The 20047-nt window shown below is 33.8% G+C and overlaps 1 protein-coding gene across 1 annotated transcript in view; it reads left to right on the forward strand.

Annotated features, from left to right (window-relative positions):
- Positions 1 to 14170, forward strand: part of KDM7A (lysine demethylase 7A) — an 89107-nt gene extending 74937 nt beyond the window's left edge. Inside the window, exons 15-20 of the mRNA XM_074267762.1 lie at positions 2676 to 2773; positions 5246 to 5397; positions 5488 to 5696; positions 8939 to 9021; positions 11579 to 11852; positions 13258 to 14170. Coding sequence (XP_074123863.1) covers positions 2676 to 2773; positions 5246 to 5397; positions 5488 to 5696; positions 8939 to 9021; positions 11579 to 11852; positions 13258 to 13352 — 911 coding nt within the window. The 3' untranslated portion in view covers positions 13353 to 14170. The remainder of the gene's footprint in view (positions 1 to 2675; positions 2774 to 5245; positions 5398 to 5487; positions 5697 to 8938; positions 9022 to 11578; positions 11853 to 13257) is intronic.
- Positions 14171 to 20047: the final 5877 nt, after the last annotated feature.

The following is a 20047-nucleotide window of genomic DNA, read 5'->3' on the forward strand; positions in this document are numbered from 1 at the left end:
TTGATTACCAAGAATGTATTAAGTAGTTACTTTGTGGAAGAATATTAACTGGGAAAAATAAAAATAATAATAATAGATGTCTATGCTTTAAAGGTTTGCAAAACACTTAACCAGTTTTATTCAGTTTTATCTTTATAACAGTCCTCAGAGGTTAGGTGCTATTATTATTCCCATTTTATAGAAGAGGAAATTATGTAAATAGAGGTTAAGTGACTAGCCCAAGGTCAAACACTCACTATGTGTTGGAGGCCAGATTTGAACTTAGATCATCCTGACTCCAAGTTGAGCAGTCTTATCTGCTGTGTTACTGACTGTGTTTAATGCTTCTTTAGGGGAAGTAGAAGTTCAAAGAAATGACAAAGGAGAATGCCCCAGGCCAAGAGGAAGGCCTGTACAAAAGCAGGGATTTGAAATGTCATGTACAGGGAGCAGCAAATAGACTATTGTGATTACGGCTTAGAGTTTATGAAGAAATTTGTATTTTAGCCTAAAAGCAGTTCCAGGAGTTTCTTGAACAGGGAGATGACAGTGACTTATGCTTTGGGAACGTCAATTTGGCAGTTTTATAGAGTATATTATTGGAAAAGGAAGAAATTGAATTTGATGAATCCAATGAATAGGAGAGAAGATGGGGTTAAGAAATATTGAAGTAGAAGAATTGATAAATCTTAGTAAGTGACGGATATTTGCAGGGGGCTGGTGAGAAATGAGAGTGAACAATGCTTCTAATTGGCTAATCTGGCTACCTGGAAGAACAATATCAGTAGAAATAGAATAGTTAGGAAAATGAGTAGATTAGAGAATGTCTGTTTTGGATTCGTTGGATTTGAGATATCTGTGAGAAGATGTCTGGCAGAGTGTGTAGGGGTCAAACTATAGCCCAGGAAAGGAATATGGACTAACTAGCTAGATTTCATTCATAGAGAGGAATCCCATGGGAGCTGAGCACATCACTGAGGAAGATCTAGGAGAGAATCACCGTGGGGCCTGGAGAGAACAGTCTAGCTGAGGGAATGCAAGACCTGAGAAGCCTCTGTCAGACTAGGAGGAAGGGGACTAAGATAGGCAGTTGGTTTGTGGATCTGTGATGTTTGGTTTGCAGAGAGATCAAGAAAGAAGAATGAACCCAGAGATGGGAAGGTAGAGGCAAGATGCAGCCTAGAGAGGTCAAATGACTATCAAGATCATAAAGCTAATTAGAGACAGAGCCTGGAACGTAGTAATAACTTTTGTTCAGTAGGCTTTCTACCGTGCCATTTCCTTTAGGTGAAGAGAAAGGCAATACATATTACCAGGCCTCAGATTCTCAGCTTTAGAACTCTAGCCATCCTAAAGAGCCTGATTTCCTATTGATCTCATCAAGTTACCACTTGCCCCAGGAACTTTTCTCCAACAATCTGAACAACACTTTTTTTTTCCCCCTTCATATTTGTGATAGGCTACAGCTTTTAGAGGAAATATATCAGTAATCCTGAGGTCCCTTGATCTTAAGAGTGCTATTTTCTGACAATCTATCTGTCAATGATTCTAAAGTCCTCTGGCCTTAGGATAGTCCTACAAACACTACTGACTGTCAGATAGATGATCTGCTGGTCAGTGATAAACCAAGTTCCTGAGACAAGAGTGAATAGACTACTCCTCTGCTCTGCTTCTGGGCCATGAAATTAGCATGTCAGTGACATGAAGAACAGATCTCTCAATCTTTTCTTAAAAATTTATCTTCTTGCTCCTACTTCTTTGCTAAATCTTTTTGGAACTTAGCCTACTTTAGTTGGCCTTATAATTACAATAAACTTTGTCCCTTGACTTGGAGATAGGTACAAGCTTGCAAATTCTTTTGAGACACCTTGCAACACTGGTCTGCCACTTTGGAATCTTCTGAACCTCAGCATTTGAAATACTTTTTTTTTTAAGCTGCCTTTTTAGAATCATGATAATGCATTCCTAGTAAAGTTCCTCCATTCTAAATTAGAGTTTGTAAGCTAAGCTTGGATTTTTAATCCTTGGTTAGCTCTTGATAAATAATGTAATTGATGAAAAACATTCATTTAACTCAAAATGGAAATCTGGAATCATTAAAAAAACAAACATTTTATCTGTTAAAATCAGAGCTTTCTTAGACTATACCTGTATAGACTAGTTGTATTTTTAAAAAAAATTTGACTTGAATATTTGACAAACCCTTTATTAATAGTAACAACTATAGATAGGAGTGGTACAGAGAATACCAAAGAGTTTTGATGTCTTTCCTGAATAGAAACACCAGGGAAAAGAAATGTAGCTATATCTATTAACATGAAATCATTGCTACATAGGATTCTTTATTACATTGACTGAAAACCAGAAGGACTTGGGTTTTGTTTAAATTCTGCTACTAACTAGCTCTTAACTTTATCGGGTCCTCAAGTTTCTTCAAAGGGAAAAATAAGAGAGGTTGCACTGGGGCTGTCTTCATTGTCTTAATTTCATAGTTTCTTCTTGGGAACTAGTTTGAAAATCTCCTGCTTCTATCCCATTGTTTTGTTGATTGTATTTGCATATTCAAGTCTTCCAGATTGTTAAACCTGGGATACAGCTTTGTACATAAGAGATATATAACAAACATTGACATTTTCTTTGCAAATTAAAATGTGAAATATTCTAATGACTCCTATTTTTCTCTTTTTTTCTTCCAGTGTTTTTTGAAAGTGTGAAATCAGAACTTAGAAATGGATCTTCACAGTATTCTGATATTTCTGATTCAGAGGAATCTGGGCCTGATTGCACTGTTCAGGTAAAACCTTTTGCATTGTTAAAGGAAGTACTTGCCCCAGAGGAAAGGGAGGGAGGCACAAACCATTGATTTCAGTTTGAGGATAATTACTGTGCTTTCCAAAAGATGTGCATCTTTTGACTTTTGGTACCTGTGGCTGTAATGATAGATAATAGTCCTATGTTTAAGGCTACTAAATATAGCTTTACCTCCAGTTTATCTTTAAACTTTATCTTAACACAAATAAAATTTTATTTTCTCCTATTTTTTTTTTTTTTTTAATTTTAACTGTCTTATTCAGGATATCTTTGGACATAATACATTTTTAATGTAATCTTGTAACTATCACATATTTGGACAGGATTAAAACTAAAGGACAAAATCTATGCACTGGAAGGGAAGGACCTCAGAGGTCATCTAATCTAGTCCTACAGGAATAAGCATCACTATTATAATGTCTTTGACCAGGATGAGTCTTCAACCAGAAAAAGGGCAAGCATGCTTCTTGCTGAGATAGTCCATTGCACTTTTAGACATTTTGGATTGGTATAGAGTGAATTTCTTCACATTGAGACGAAAATTTATTTCTCTTTAACTTTCAGCACTTGTTCCTGATTCTTCTCTCATGGACCAAGCAGAACAACTCTCATCCTTTTTCTATCCTATCTTTCCTATCCTCTTTCTCTCCCCTCTCCCCTTTTCTCTCCTTCAGTCTAAATATATCCAGTTCCTTTAACTGATCCTCATACGGCCTAGTTTTCATTGCTCCCTCATCCCGGAGTACTCTCTGATGACCTTCCTAAAGTGCCTGGTACAGAGCACAGTACTCCAGATGTGATCTTACTGAAAGCACAGTATAGGAAAGCTTATCTCCCTTGTTCTGGATACCTTGCCTCTCCTCAGCCTTTCTAGCTGCCTAGATTATATTATGGCTTCAATTTGAGCCTTCATTGCAGAAAAACCCTTCAGTCTTTTTCACAAGAGCTGTGGTTTTAAGTATCTCCTAAGCTTTATTTATTTGGTTAGTTCATTTAATATGGTTAACTACCAAATTGTAGAGTGTTACATGTAGCCTTACTAAGATCTTTTGGGATGCCAGTTGTGTTATTTATTGTGTCTAATTTAAGTCGTTTACAAATTTGATAAGTATTCCATTTATACTTTAATTTAAATGATTGATAAAAATGTTAAACATCATAGAACCAATGACAGGTTGCTGAGCCCCTCTACTCATAATCTCTGTAAGTTATGCTGCTAATATAGTCTTTAAGTCTAGTCATTCAATCTAATTATACATTTCTTCATTTTGTCCTGAAGAAAATTAAGGTATTCTAGTCTTGATAGCTTCTTGATTGAATCTTCCCTTTTTCTTTCAATGATACCTTCTAGAATTTTTCAGGAGTCAGACAAGCTGGATAGCTTATAGTATAGAGACTTTATTCTTTTTTCATTTTTTAAAAATCCAGATAATATTTATTCTTATGTTTTTCTCTTTCACAAAGATCACCAGTAGTTTCTTGACAATTCTATATATTCCCACTCTTCGCTTTAGGATGTAGTTCATCTGGGTTTGGTGACTTACACTCTTCTCATTTATTTTGAATTTATATTTTTTGTTTTATTCAACAGTAATTAAACACATTTGATGATTTTTACATTGAAGAATAACATGGTCATGTAGGTATTTTACAAATATGAATTTGGCAGCTGTGTGGAGCAGTGGTATCAAATTCAAATAGAAACAGATCACAAATTAACAATTTCTTTGTTTTTATTTACTTTGGTAAATATTTTTCAGTTGCCTTTTAATCTAACTCTTATTCATGCTGCAGACTGAGTATGATAACTAAGGTTGGAGGTCGAAGAATGTAAAAAACAGGAAAAACTTCATTTTAGTACAAGTAAGAGTCAATGAGACTAGAGGCTGTGATAGTGGAGAGAAGAGGTTAGAAATGAGACATTGTAGAAGTTAAACTACTTAAGTAGTAGCATATGAGAATTGACAGAAGGAAGAAACAAATATTACTGCTAAAGTTATAAAGCTAGTGTTTGGAAGGTGATATCTAAGGCCATGTGTTTTATTTCTGGTGATCTTGGATTATGCTTCCTGTTAGCCTTCTTTCTACATCATAAAATGTATTTTTTGTCATATCTACCTTGATAGATGTGGATAGTTTGTCCTCATAGTGTCTATTTTCAGTTTAAGGCTGCCTTGTTCAGCTCCATAGGATTAGTAAATGTATGTAGTAAATGTGACTCCATTCTGGGTCAAATGGCATTTTTCCTATATTTTCTAAATCCCATTTTCAGCTATCATATTCTTAGTTAGTGACTTCTATTTCTGAATTATCAACCTTCTATCATAGCAATAATAAAAATGCTACCTGTGTGCACTGACATTTTCAGTTTATTGCCTAGCATCTTATAATTCTCAGCAGTTCTTTCTTAAAATTTCATTTATCTTACATAGATATAATAAATTTATTTTTATAGAAAAATGATTTTACCAGGGAAGAGTCAGAAAGCTCAGGAGATGAAAAGAAACAAAAAAAAATATCTTCAAATTTTAAGGAGGAATCTGAAATGACGATGAACCTGTATCAAACTAACAAGAAACCATCTAAAAGTGAAATTCCAAGTAAAAGGTAGGCCTTCTGGTATGGATTGAATTTTCATATATTGGAGTTTAGTGACATTTCAAAGTAGAAACAAAGATTTTATTCTTAACTTTTTAGGGAATGTCCTACCTCGACCAGCACAGAGGAAGAAGCTATTCAGGGCATGCTATCTATGGCAGGATTGCACTATACTACCTGCTTAACAAGGCAGATACAAAGCACAGATTATGCAGGTGAAAGAAGCTCTTTTCAAGAACACAACAACTGTCATGCAACTAACCATGAAGTTAGACAGTTGTATCAGCCTCCTAAGCCACTGGAATATGGTAAGTAATATCAATAATGATCTTTGAGCCAACATATGATTTAACTTTATAGAGTAATAGTCCCATTTTTGATTGGAAGTCGTTGATTTAGACATATTAGTGCAGACTCTTAAAATACCAATCAGCCATGTAAGCCTTTGAATAATTCCCTTTCAGTTCCAGCTTTATCTTATATCAGTAGCTAAATAAACAGGGACAGAATCAAGTGGGCATAGAAAAGAGTGATGTGGTAATAGCTATATTCATAGATTCAAGATTTCCAGCAAAGCAGTTAATTTCCTGTAATCTCAAAAGATAAAGTAATCAAAGCTGACCTTTCTATACCCTAGATTTTGTCAAAGCTGACCATTCTACATTTTCCCTTGAGAATTTCTTCTTTCATAGGACCTTGCCCCATCATCCATTCCATTTCTCTTTCAAATTCTTAGTCTAGCTTTTCCCTTCTTTTTTTTTTTTTAAATAAACCTTCCCTCGATCTGGATAGATGCCTCTTAAGCTAAAATACTCATTGCACAACTCTTGGCAATCTGGAGGCCATACTATTCTACTAAACTTTCTCAGTTCATTGGTGATTCACCTTCCAAATACAAGATCCTGGCCTTTTCCTTGTTCTTACCCTTCTTGACTTTCCTATAACTTTTGATACTGTTGAATACCATTTCCTTCCTTTGGATTCTTTGTCACGGCTCTTATTTCTTTCTTTCATTATTTTCCTAGGTGACAGACTTTTCAGCTTATCTAATTCATTTTCCATACACTTCCTCCTACACCTCCCCCCTCACCCCCAGTGTCCTGCAAAGCTTCATCCTTAGCTTTCTTCTCTTCTCCCCAAGCCTCAATGTGTTCTCTTGGCAGCTTGATCCACCCTTGGGGTTTTAATGATTGTTTCTCTGCATGTGGTTTCAAAATCTGTCCTTTTAGCCCCAACCTCTTCTAAACTTACTGTTGCTAGGATGTCTTGACAACTCGTGAAACTTTATACATCCAGAAATGTTATGAATCCCCTTCCTTCTAAGCCCACTCTTTGTGATTTTTATTTTTACCCATTCACCCTGCATCTGAGCCTTTCTATCAGTCATCTCCCCTATTAAAAAGTGATCTTGAGAGCAGGGATGTCTGTTTTGCTTTTCTGTTTGTATCCCTAAGGACACAACACCATACTTAGAACAGAAAGATTGCTTGATGAAGACACATTCATCCATTCCTAGCACTACTTTCCCAATCACTCAGGCTTCATTTTGGAGTTAATTTTAATTGTTCCTCCATTTTAACTTCTTTATCTCATCCAGTCATGTTTTGATACTGTACAAAAAAAAGTTTCTGAGAGATGAGTTTGATTTAAAGGCATAGTTTATGTAGTTTTACAGCCAATGCCACCACAGCAATAATGTCTATGCAAGTTCTCAGATCCGCATACCTTTCCCCCTACTCTGTCACATACATATCAACTGCCTCGAACTGAACATGTTTTAGACATGTCAAACTTAATATATCCAAAATTGACGCCATCTTTCTTACTTCTTTTGAACTTCCCTCTAAGCATGGAGGGCATTGTCACCCTTCCAGTCATTCAGGCTCCTGATTTTAATGCATTTACTTTTCTTCCCAAATTCTCCTGCTGCTCAGTGAACTCAGTGCCTGCCTCTTAGCTCCAGAATCAAATATAAACTCCTCTGTTGGGCATTTAACATTCTTCAAAACCTAACCCCTTCCAGTCTTCAGTCTTCCTAGATCTACCAGTCAGTGACCCTGGCCCACTTGTAGTTCCTCAGATAAGACGGCTCCATTTTTGTCTCTTTTCCCTCTTTCATTGGCTGTCTATGTGCTTGGAATGGTTGGCCCCTTCTTGGTTTCTGAGCCTTAGCTCAAGTCCTGCCTCATGCAGGAGGATCCTTATTCCCCCAGCTACTAGTGCCTTCCCCTGTCACATTACTTATATTTTCTCAAGATAGATTATTACATAGCTTATGTTTGCTGAATTGTTTACATATTGTCTCCCCCACTAGAATGTATTCTTTTTGAGGAAGGAATTATTTTTGTATTCCCATTGCTTATCATAGTTCCTTACCTATAGTCAGCAGTGGATAGATGCTTGTTGACCTGATTGATTCATTTAATTATATAGATTTCTTCCCAAAGAAATAGAAAATCCTACTAATTATGTCAGCTCATCATTGGTTACATTTTTGAAGGACAGTACTTAACAACTTCAGGTCTTCTCAATTAGAGTGATCCTGAAATTGTTTTTTACCCTAGTATTAAAAAATATTCCTTTCAGTCTTCTGTTTCTTCCTCTTTACTAGTTTTTATACACTTTTGAACTTAAAGCAGTTATTTTGAGAGAAGGTAACTCAGTATAACTAAATATTTTGAGAATGGTTTTCATAATTTTATTTTAGAGATATCCATAATCATTGTATATATGTATGTAGGGGAGAGGTCCCCAAAGTTGTTGGTTATAGTGAATATCTAAATTTTTGGATATTGTCCCCAAAAAATCCTTCCAAAATTGGTAAGTATCAGGAGAGAAGTAAGTTATATTGCTAGTTCAAGTTATAAAAAGCCAATTCATTGAACTTGGTTACTCTCTTCATTTCCTTTGAATTCCGTTACTTTTTCTTTAATCTTTTGAAAGTCATTTCACATAGTGGAAATGTCAGTAATAGCAACATAATCCAGATTTGATACTGTGAGTGGCTTGCCTGACATGTACAATTAACTTTTTTTTTTTTTGAGAGGGGAAATAAATTTCAAAACACCTCTTTCCTTCCTCTTGATGAAGTGCTTTCTTTTGCTGCTTGAGAGTAAATTGGAAAGAAAATGAAGCCAAACCACTAGTTTATCCAAATAGTGTTCTATGCTTTTTTTTTTTAAGGTAGGTGCTTATTTCCCAAATTGCAGAAACTATTAGTTTTTATACCAATAATTTTATAACTTTTCAGGAAATATCTCCAGACTCTTATATAGAAGTTAATGGTGTAAATCTCTCTGTTCTTTTATAGTGGTAGTAGATGGGTTTAATGAATTCATGCTTTTGTGATCCAGTTTGAGAATTGATAAAATAGTTAAATTGTTGCATAGAGACACTAATGAAAACAAGATTTTCTGTTTAAAATGTGAATGAAGAGCTTATTTATTAATATGCACTAAATAGTAGTTTTGGTGCTATTGTTTTTTAATTCAAGCATTTTATGAAGTCCTAGAAAATTGTCTTATAGTTTAATAAAAACTTCTTTCTTTAGGTCAGCATATTAAGACAGAGGAACAAGAATTGGGGACTTCATCCTGGGTCAGGCAACTCACAACTTCCAAGTTTAATCCTCAGGTATGTCCAAATTTTGGAACTTTTCTTCAATCAGTTGACAAATATTTTAAGTAATTATTATGTGTCAGACACTTTTAAAGAAACTACAAAGTTAACATTTGCTTAGCTTTTTACTTTTGTACTATTGGTGACTCATTATTATGAGATTTGGGAAATTAAAATGTTACAACATAGGTATTCTGGAACAGCTGCATATTTTTATTGATTCATAATCACACTGATTAAATTTTTAATAAGCAAATCTCTACTTAAGAAACAGATCATAATTGTTATCATTTATTACCAGTAAGAAAAACTTTCAGCCTTAGCTCTAGGATACGTAATTTTTTTGTGATTAGAATAATTTAGATATAAGGAAGTCTTGCCTTAATTAATTAATTACCCTAATAGCTTATATCCCTGCATTTATGGTATCATCACATGGTCAGAAACTGTAGGAATAAAGAAAGCAATAGGGGTCAGTTCTTGCCTTATGGAGTTCATCTGCATTTACTCACTTTGGGGAAAAGGGAAGTATACTTCCTTTTCTGAAGCTGTAGTAGAAGTTATAAGGGTAGTGGTGGTATTGGTAGTAGGAATGATGATGATATTGCTAGTCAAAATGCCAAAGAATGATTGGCATTCTTTAATTATGGAGTAAAGAATACAATTTACAACTATTAGTTGGAATATAGGAATATACTGATAGTTTAATAAGCCTTGTTCTCATATCAACAGGTGTCACAAATTTTTTTTTTTTAGAAAAAGAAGGTTTTATTATGCTACAGATGATTACTGCATGATACTTAGTATTTATAAATTAATTCTACCTCTTAAGGAGAAATATTTTTTTAGCTTAATTTTTCAGTAACAAAAATTTTTTTTATCTTTTCTCCCAATCATATTGAAGAGAGAAAAAAAAAGCCCATATAAAAAATATGTATAGTTCCTTTGTTAGCCATATGTAAAAATATATCTCATTCTTCATCTTTTGTGAGGACCTCCCTGTCAGAAGGGTGGGTAGCATCATTCATTACCACCCCTGCACCCTACTTTATTGATTGTAAATAGCTTAGATTTTTCTCCTTTCTTCTAACTATTCCTTGAATATCTCTCAAATGGGGAATTGACCTTATTTTTATAAATTTGAATTAATTTCTTACATATTTTGAAAATGAGACCTTTAGCAAAGATGTTTTTACCTCCCAGTACAGTTTCCCTCCTAATTTTAGCTGTATTCATTTTGTGTGCGCAAATACTTCCAAATATTATGTAATAAAAATAGTCCATTTTATCTTTTTTGGTCTTTTCTTATCTCCTGTTTAGTTATAAACTTTTCCCCTATACAAAGATCCAGAAGATAATGTCTTACAAGTTCTTCATGTAGATTCTATTTCTTTCATTATGAGACAACAACTATGGATTAACTAGTTCAGAAATCCCAACTTTAATAAAAATGATTTATATGGGGATGCATGACATAATATTTAAAAAGCAATGATTTAATTTGTGTCAGCTCCTTTATGGAAGAAATATGCTTTATATATTGTCAGACAAAGTGACTATGTTGTTGCCTGTCTTTGTTAGAAGAAAATGACTGTAGTAAAAACAAAAGACATCAGTAAAAACTTTTTTTTTTTCCCTGAGGCAGTTGGGGTTAAGTAACTTGCCCAGGGTAACATAGCCAGGAAGTGTTTTAAGTGTCAGATTTGAACTCACTTCAGAACTGGTGCTCTATCCACTGCGCTACCTAGCTGCCCTAGTAAAAACTTTTAAAAATTATTTTTAGATACACTTTGAAGTCAGTAATTGAATCTCTTAACCATGCTTATTCACACACTTGGGTTGTGATTTCAGTGTTTCATTTCCATAGGTTAATCAATTAATTGAGTTTACAAGCTGAAGAAATTATTGAAGTATTAAGAAATAATAGTAAAGAAGTTTATAGTAATTTATTATGCCCTGTTCTTAATCTGACGTTGATACTTAGATTGTCATTAATAAGAGCAGAGAAGACAGGATCATACTGAGTGTTTGAGCTTTGTTGCCTGCCTTACTGAATGGGTTTCATTATCTCTAATATTTGTTCTCTAACCTTATGTAATCAATATAGATTGTCACAACTTTTTGTATTAACTTACAGAAATATTTGGAATGTTGACTTAAGATTCCTTTATTTTAGTGATAATTCAATAGCAAACTCAAGGGGTTCTGTTGTTGTTATTTTGTTTTATTTTCAGTTTCAAATTCTTTCTCTCCTTCTACTCCCTCCTTATTGAGAAGGTTAAAAAAAATGGGATACCCATTATTACATGCAAAGTCATGTAATAATTTTTATACACAAAACATTTTCACATTAGCCATATTGCCAGAAAAAAAAAAGGCAAGAAAAGAAAGGGGGGAAAAAATATACTTCAGGCTACACTCAGAGTTCATTAGTTCTCTGAAAGTGGATGGCATTTATCATCATGGGTATTTTTAACTGCCAAAATTAGAGAAGGTCCAGGTCTCCACTATAAGAAAACCTAGGTATCAGATTCCGTGTATGGATTCAGCTGTTTTGTTTCCTTGGTTGCAGGAACCAGGTAAATCCCAGAAACATATCAAAAAGGAAGGTTCACCAGAATTCAGTCAGAAGGTTCAAAGTAGGAGTTATATGGATAGCAGTAGTTCAAGTCTCCAAAATGGGAAATGTGTGCAGAATCCAAGCTTTGTACCAGGAACATGCCAGATGAACAATGGCAATTTTAGCCCAGAAAGATCTGGGGGTGAAACTTCCTTTTCATTACCATTGCACCCAATCAAGAGACCTGCATCTAATCCACCACCCATCAGCAACCAGGCAACAAAAGGTAAGAGGCCTTAGCTCTGATTCTTTCTTCCTACTTGAAACAGAACATTTATTTTATTTCGTAAGAGGAATGAATGAAACAAAGGACTACAAATTATCTACAGAAAGCCCATGTAATCCTAACTGTGAAAAGTAAGAGATATATGAAAGAGTATGAGAGCATCGATTAGTGAGCAGCAGATACATAGTGATACTTGCACATACATATGAGTGGTTTTTTTTTTTGTTTGTTTGTTTTTAATGTTTGATATTCAGATTGGGGCATTATATCTCTCAGGTCATGAGTGCTAGATGATGAGAGATCAGCCTATGGCCCTGGCCATAGGTGTATCCCATACAAAGAATAAGCCTTTATCCAGTCACGGGGCTAAGCATTTTTCAAATATTAATCTCATTTGATCCTCAAACCAATGGTACCATTATTATCAATATTTTACAATTAAGTGAATGGAGACAAACAGAAATGACTTTCTGAGCATCACACAACCAGCAAGTATTGATGCCAAATTTGCATTCTGGTCTTCCTGATTCTGGGGCCAGTGTTCTATCCATACATCACCTAGCTGCCTCATTGTAGAATGATCTGGGAGCAAGAATACAAAGAATATTCATGACTGTTTAATAAAATTAGTCCTGACCCACTCTACTTTAAGAATCCAATTCGTTTTGGGATCTGCTTTGTTCTGTTATATCTCTTAATGCTAAATGGTCTCACCTGGCATATCTTTATACTATAATTCTGTGACAAGACTAGTGTTCATGAAATTCACTTTTTTTTTTGGCCCTTGATTTTAGTTCATTCCCTCTTAAAATTAGCTTGTATTATTCTAATGTTTTGAAAAATTAACTTCAATAACTATAGTTGGTATCGTATAAAGGGAGAATATTTTTCTCATAAGAAAACTGAAACAGTAATAGCTCACATTCTCATGACATATCGTATACATTACACTTTACAAAGCTCTTTCTTTACAGTATCTCTGATGCAGATGTAGTATATGTGTTATCCTCATTTTGTAATTTTTCTTGAAGTCACAGAGCAAGTAAGTGGTAAATCAGGTTTACTGACAACATTAATGATCTTAACAGCTATCTCTTCAAAGTGAGTTTAAAGATGCCTTTTTACCTTAATATCATATTAATAATGGCCCTTATAAAAAGAATATTGTCACAGAAGTATTATACTTGTTTTCTGTTGGAAGAAGAAAAATGTGTTGGAAGTATAAATGTAATTTAATTTGCTTAATCCATGAGATATTTTAATTTCGGATAATAGGCGTTTTCACTTAGTACATACAGCATGATTGAAATGTTGCCTTTAAAAAAAAAAAAAAAAAAGCAAATTTTTATTGCTGAATTCTGTCATCTTAAAAGTCCTCATTAACATGGTGATTGATGTGTTGTAGGTAAACGTCCAAAGAAAGGAATGGCAACCGCCAAACAGCGCCTTGGGAAGATCCTTAAATTGAACAGAAATGGCCATGCACGCTTCTTTGTGTGATGGTAGCTGCTTTTGATGCCATTCTCACCCTTGGTGACCAGTATTGAGGGCAATGGGGCCTGGAGCTTCTACTGTTCCTCTGCTTGAAGCAGACTTGCATGTACAATATAAAACACTGCCTGAAGAACAAAATGAACCTGATGCTGCATTTTCACTGTGCCACACCCACGAGCAATAACCATTGTGGACCTGGTGGGGGGAGGATGAAGGAAGGGAGGATTTTAAAAGAGATCAGGAATTAGGGCTGGTCTCTTGTCAGGGCTTGAGTATCATTTTGTCACTGGTAGTGTCTTGACTTATTTTCAGTGGTAGGGTAAAGAAAGTTATCAGTAATTTATTTAACATATTTTTTAAAAAGTTAACAGCTTTTAAATTCTTTCTTTTTTAAGCTATTTATTTGGAAGACTTCGTGGGGAAGTATCTCACTAATTTAGATTTAAGAATGTGAAGGTTTTTAAATTATTTTTGATAGCATGAGTTACATATGGTGAAGAGCCATAGTAACAGTAATTTGTCTGAACTCTTAAAATTTGAAATTCAGGTTAAAGTCTTAAACAGGGATTTGATGCATTAATTATTTTAAATTAAGATGTATATGAAATTCATTTTATTTTATATATTTTGTGGGTTGTTTTTTTTTTTTTTTTAATAAGCTACTAGCTTGGCTTTTTCTAATTTACAGATTGCATATTGTCATCCAGGTTAGTAATCTTATTGCATCTTCTCTTTCTGCTGTCCATCATTTTGACAATGCAACAAAAATTTTTGTTTTACAGAGAAATAACTTCAATACCCAACCCTTCCCCCAAAAAGAAAAACCTTGCCAAAAAAAATCAAACAAACAAAACCCCACTTCTTTGTCTCACTTTGACAATTGTAATTTTTTTATTTAGATAGGGAAAAAAAAATCTTGAAATTTCATTTGTGTATTTGATGTTAGGTCCCAAAGAACCTGCTTTTTAATATCTTTTCCCTTCTTGTTCAGAAAAGAACCATATGATTGGTATAATTTAGTTATATTAGTATTTGTTTAAATACATTTATAGCTACATTGGGTTCTTTTTATAATTTTGTAGCTGTGAAAGTGGGAAGATATAAAGGGAAGAAGAAGAGGGAATCAGAAATAAAACCTGTCTTATAGGCTGTTCTAACAAGTTTTTAAAAATATTATATCCTAACTGTTGGGGGGAGCTATGATTTGACCTGCAATGTATATAAAGCTATATTATTAAGACCTATCAGAATAGTCTTCTAATTGAAGTTATTATAGAGGAGCAAGGGTATTGAAGTACTAGAGTTGATTGTTTAATCTTGTAACCTTTTAAGATTTAGTTTGGATCTGAGTTTGAGATGAAGTTGGTGCTTTCTGCAGTTTACTCCTTCTTGACTTAGCCAATACATGAAGATGAGATATTTTTAAAGTAAACATCTGTCTGCTTTATACATACTTCTTATTGAATGCCAAATTTCAGTTGCTTGTTAATAACTTATATTTTTCAATTGATAATTTTTGGTAACAATTTAAATACTGAATTTCTGGGGTTGGAATGGAAAAGTAGGTATTCTTGAATCTGGAAAAAAGGGGGGGGGCATTTTATATGTTCCCAACAGGAATATCAAGTCTAGGAAAATGTACCAGGTAGGCTTTATTTTTATGATGATGAACTATGGCCATATCACTGATTTGTCTTATTTTCATTTAGCCAACAGGCTAGACTTATCTTTTTGTGCTGTAATTTATGTTGAAGAGCTAAAACAAGCAGATCGGTGTCTCCTTCTGGATTTATATTTATGTTTTCAGGAGAGGAACAATTCTTTTATCCCATCTTCCTTCCAAAGTTTAAAGGAGTATATTATAAACAGGTGATGAATTTGCCTTCTGTCGTTATTCCAAAACCAGAATGACTTGGCTCAAGACAGATCCATTTCTGTTTGTCACGGAGAAGATTCTATCAAACATAGGATGTCTATAAAGAGCTCATTTTAAGCTATGTCCACATTATGCCAAAACAACTAGTTGAGAACTGAATTATTCATTAAGCCAACTGGTTGATTATTTTTTCTACATGATGCCAAAAAACTGGTTTGACTGATCTTTTCTCCCATTGAAATGAAGTAGTATTTTGGTTTTGTGTAGACAGTGTTTTTAGTGTCAGGGATAGATTATGAATAGATTATTGCCTGTCAGGAAATAACTTTAAAACTGATTTAAAAAAAAAAAAAACTGAGACGTGTATTGATCTAATTTCTATCTGCAGTTATAGGTATTTGTAGCTGCTTAACTTTATTTTCTTTAGCCAGATAGCCTAAAATCAAACAGAATTATTTTATAGATTAACACATATTATATATTCAACATTTATATTCTTTGATTATGAGTAAATTAAGAGTAGCCAGCATGTAAATTCTGAAAATGAACTTCACTTAATAGAATCAAATTACATCCCCCAAATAATTCCAATAACTAGAATAATTTAGTTTTAAAGATGCCTCTAATAACCACTGCAGCTGAAATGGGGATTTTTGTTTCTGAGTAAGGGAAACCATAGCTACAATTCTATTGACTTTCCTATTCAAGTCTTATAGGGACACTGAGTCTTGCCAAGGTTTCTTGGTCTTTCATGCTTAGATCTGAAGGCGATATTGTGTTTATATCTATATCTTTAAATCTGCCCTTATAAGAAGTGAGTTCTACTACAGAGATAGCCCTTCTCAAGCATGTCTTCTGAGAGAACCAGGAATGTTACATTTTTGTGAGACCATCCCATTATCTATTCTTTAATTTGACAAAAACCATTGGAGCATTTTTCAGTAGCCCCTCTTACACAAACAGCTATCTTAAAATTTTTTTCATTCAGGGTAAGAGGAACATTTTATGGTTTCTAAAAGCACTGCTTTTGCAGATAGTTCATAAGTACATTGGGCTTAGCAAACTTACACAATATAGTTTGGGGGCAATTAGCTAGCCCTAAGTAAAGGGGGGCTCAAGGCTTCCTAAATTTGAAATTGTGATTTTTAGAGACCCAACTTTTATGCAATAATAGGCAATGGTTTGAGTTTTCTTGTAGATGGTTTTTTCTTCTGTTAAATTTATGTCAAATAGTGCTATGCCATGAAGTAATGGTTAATAATTAAAACAATAGGTAATGTAAAATCTACAACTTACAAATTATGGTAGTCCGGCTTTTTGGAAATACTTCTGAGAATATTTCTTTGATCAGTATCATTTAGAGTATTATATGCTAAGAAGGAATTTCTAATCTATAGCTGCCTATTTTTATACATAAAATTAAAACTATTCATACTTATCAGTTGAATATTTAATTTGATTCTAAATCTAAGACTGTCAACCAATTTCCTAAAAAAAGGTACTCTTAGTTTACACCAAATGAGAAAGAAGGTATTTGTCTAGACACTGGCTGTGTACTATATGACTGCACTCGGAGTGGGGAGGAAGGAATACAAAAGGAGAAACCACACTCCTATCAAGGACTATTGAGCATTTTCACTTTTAGGCTTGCTGAAATGAAAGAATTTATGGGAAAAATCCAGCACAGTTTTATTAATTTAATCTAAAACAGACCACTTTAGAATGAAAAAAAAAAAAACAAACTAACAGAAATACTTGAAATATGAACTATGAAAATTGATCATTTTAATGTAACATTTATTTCCTGATGGGAAACTCATCACTTACTTCATTAGAAAGAATTCTGAAAAATCTTTAACTAGAGAGTGAAAGAGGTAGTTACAGTTCTTGAAGTAAAATAGTTCATGTGTCAGTGAAGTAAGAAAGTGCTTATCATTTGCCCTAAGAATAAAAAGTTATTTAAAAAAAAATCTTAACAAGTATTAGAATGTTTGCATTCAATTTAAGAGGAGGGGAAAGGAGATTAGAATAAAAAGGAGAGAAGTGGGATTTTTATGGATTTAAAAAATGTATATAAACAAATAAGTATAATAGAGTAACTTTCTAAGAAGAAATGGATTGCCATCATACCACATATCAGCCTAGCTTCTTAAGTGAAGAAGATAAAACTAGATTTTTAAACCATCTTGAATATTGTAATTTCAGTTAAGGAAATTATTAAAAACAAGAATGTTGAGAATTTAGAAGTAATATCAGTAAAGATAATTCTATTAGATCCCAATAAATTTAAAATAAATTTTAGTAAAAAAGGATATAAATTTCATTAAATACTTTTTAAAATAACCTCTTCTCCCCCTGCTTCCTTTCTTCTCCCCTCCCCCCCGTTCTTTTTGACCACATTTTGATCTATTTTGGTGAGTATATACTTAATGAAAATTGATAGGAAGATTTATTTTATTTTATTACTCCTTATATGTATCACCAAAAGTAAAAGTATCTTCATGGATGAATGACTATAGTTTCACTTTGAGGAGTTAACAAAAATTAAAGAGTTTTTAAAAGTATAAATATGCCTCCTCTGCCCTCCCCCTTCCCCCAAAAAAATACCTGTGAAGTACATTTCTTCCAGCAAACATTGAGCCTAAAGGGAGAGACTCTAGGATTTCACTGAATTTTAGATTTTAAACTTGGAACATGATAGGAATTTATTGTTAGAGCTTCCCTGCATTCATACTGATTAATTATATTACTTCCCTTTTATAGATGAAACAGTAGAGAACAGAGAATCCCTTCCATACCTCCAGCCACATATGGCTAGCTAAATACATTTTAATAATGGAGATTAGAAGTTTCCTTCCTTCTACAAGTTGCTTCCATTATATTATGCTGTATCAGTGGTTTGGTTTTTTTTTTTATTATATTAATTAGGTAACCAAAAACTAGAAGGAGTAAGAAATGCATTATTGTATCATGGTATTACAAATTAAGATTTTAACAAAAGAGTAAACTGAGACAGATCTCTGAGCAAGATGATATTTATTAATAGGGGCATGCTACCTGTCAATAAATGGGTCCATGGCTTTGCCTCTATTATTGCTAAAGACCCAGAACACAAGGCAGTTCCCTTTTTGTAGGGTTTGGGGAATACAGAGCAGGGTATTTGACGTCATGGAATAAGGGCAGCATGACTGATCACAAAGCAGAGGTGCAGGAAACACATGGTTGTTGGAAGTTTTGTAGTGGGGGCTAGCAACGATCCCCCTTCTCTTATAATACTTAAATGTTCTATGTTTAAGTCCATGTGTGAGATAAGCTCAGACTTTTGGACAGCAAACCAGAAGGCCTTGAAGGATAGCTTGTTGATATCAGGCTTAACTCCTTTTTTGTTCACACTGGTTCTCCAAAGTCAGTTAAATTCCTTGAGGCAAAAAAAACCTAGATTTTAAAAATTAACCCCTTACAGGCCAACAAGAACTCTGAACTAAGTTCAGAGACAAAAAACCATGATTTAAGCAGTTGCAGGACAAAAAGCAAAGGGCAAAATCAATTACTTGTAAATAGGATCAATAAGAAAATGATATAGGATCAATTTTAATTTTCTCAGTGATTAGGAGACTGAGTCTACCTGGAATGGAGAAATGATTACTTTTTTTTCCTAAGGTTTTTTTTTTTTGTTTGTTTGTTTGTTTGTTTGTTGTTGTTGTTGTTGTTTTTTTTTTAATTTTAGTAGGGCTGTGGCATTAATAAACATTTGGTGTACTTGAGTAAAAAAAAAATAATAATCTTTTAAAATGGTTTAAAAAAAAAACCCAATAACAACCCTAACGATGATAACCCTATCGCTAAAGCAATTTGTTTATTGTGGTTAACTGTGGTTTTACTTGTATATTCTTCCCCATCTTCTTTCTTAAACTTTGTCTCCTTCCTAAGTTGCCTAAGAATTTGTTGTCTTAATAAGGAAAAGGTGAAAATGAGGGTAAAACCTCTTAGAAACCAGTAGCACTGAATCTTCCAGCAAGTTTTTCTTCTGCACTACTTTCCTAATAAACCCTGGCTACTAGGTAGCCTTTGATGACCTCCAAGTAGTTTACCTATGCAACTTGTCATATCCCATCCATTCATCCTTTTTTTTTTTTCTCAGCTATTTCAGGAAGAAGTTCCCAGGAGAGGTTTTTGGTGTAAATTTGGCCTCCTGGTTTTGTTTTGGCCACTTTTCTTCATAAGTTTCAGCTTAACTCAAGGTATATTTGACTAGAACATTTATGGGGGAACTCCTAGCAGTAAATTTGATATCTACTAAAGGAGTTATCTCCCTTTGCCTGAAATATTTTTTCTTCTCTAAAAATAATAATTTTAAAGATTAACCCTTCTTTATTTATTTAAGATACTCACACATTACTTCTACATTATATAGTCAGGGGCCCGAGTGTAACTCATTACATGAACTCTAGAGCTGTTTTATCTTTCAGAAGAAACTTAAACCAAACTAAAAGCCTTACAGTTTAAGGTGAGGCTGGATTAAAAGCTGCAATCTCATTTTCCCCCAAATAGAAGTTCTGAGAGAAATGTGTCACAAATCTTGCAGCAGTTTGGTGGGATGTCACAGCACGCATGGGAAATGCACCTGTGTCTTTGCAGTTGTATTTCCTTTGGAAAAGACTTTTCTACTTTTAATATGAATTAAGCCATAATAATTTCATGCTGTGGAACAAGAGTGGAGAGCTTCACTTTAAGAGATTATATAATACAAACTTTCACATTTACTGTGAAATGACTTGACTTTGCCAGTGCTTCAGCAGGTTTTGTGGTGATATTTTGGAGGGGG

This window comes from Sminthopsis crassicaudata, chromosome 5 (genome assembly GCF_048593235.1).
Source record: "Sminthopsis crassicaudata isolate SCR6 chromosome 5, ASM4859323v1, whole genome shotgun sequence".
NCBI classification, from domain to species: Eukaryota; Metazoa; Chordata; class Mammalia; order Dasyuromorphia; family Dasyuridae; genus Sminthopsis; species Sminthopsis crassicaudata.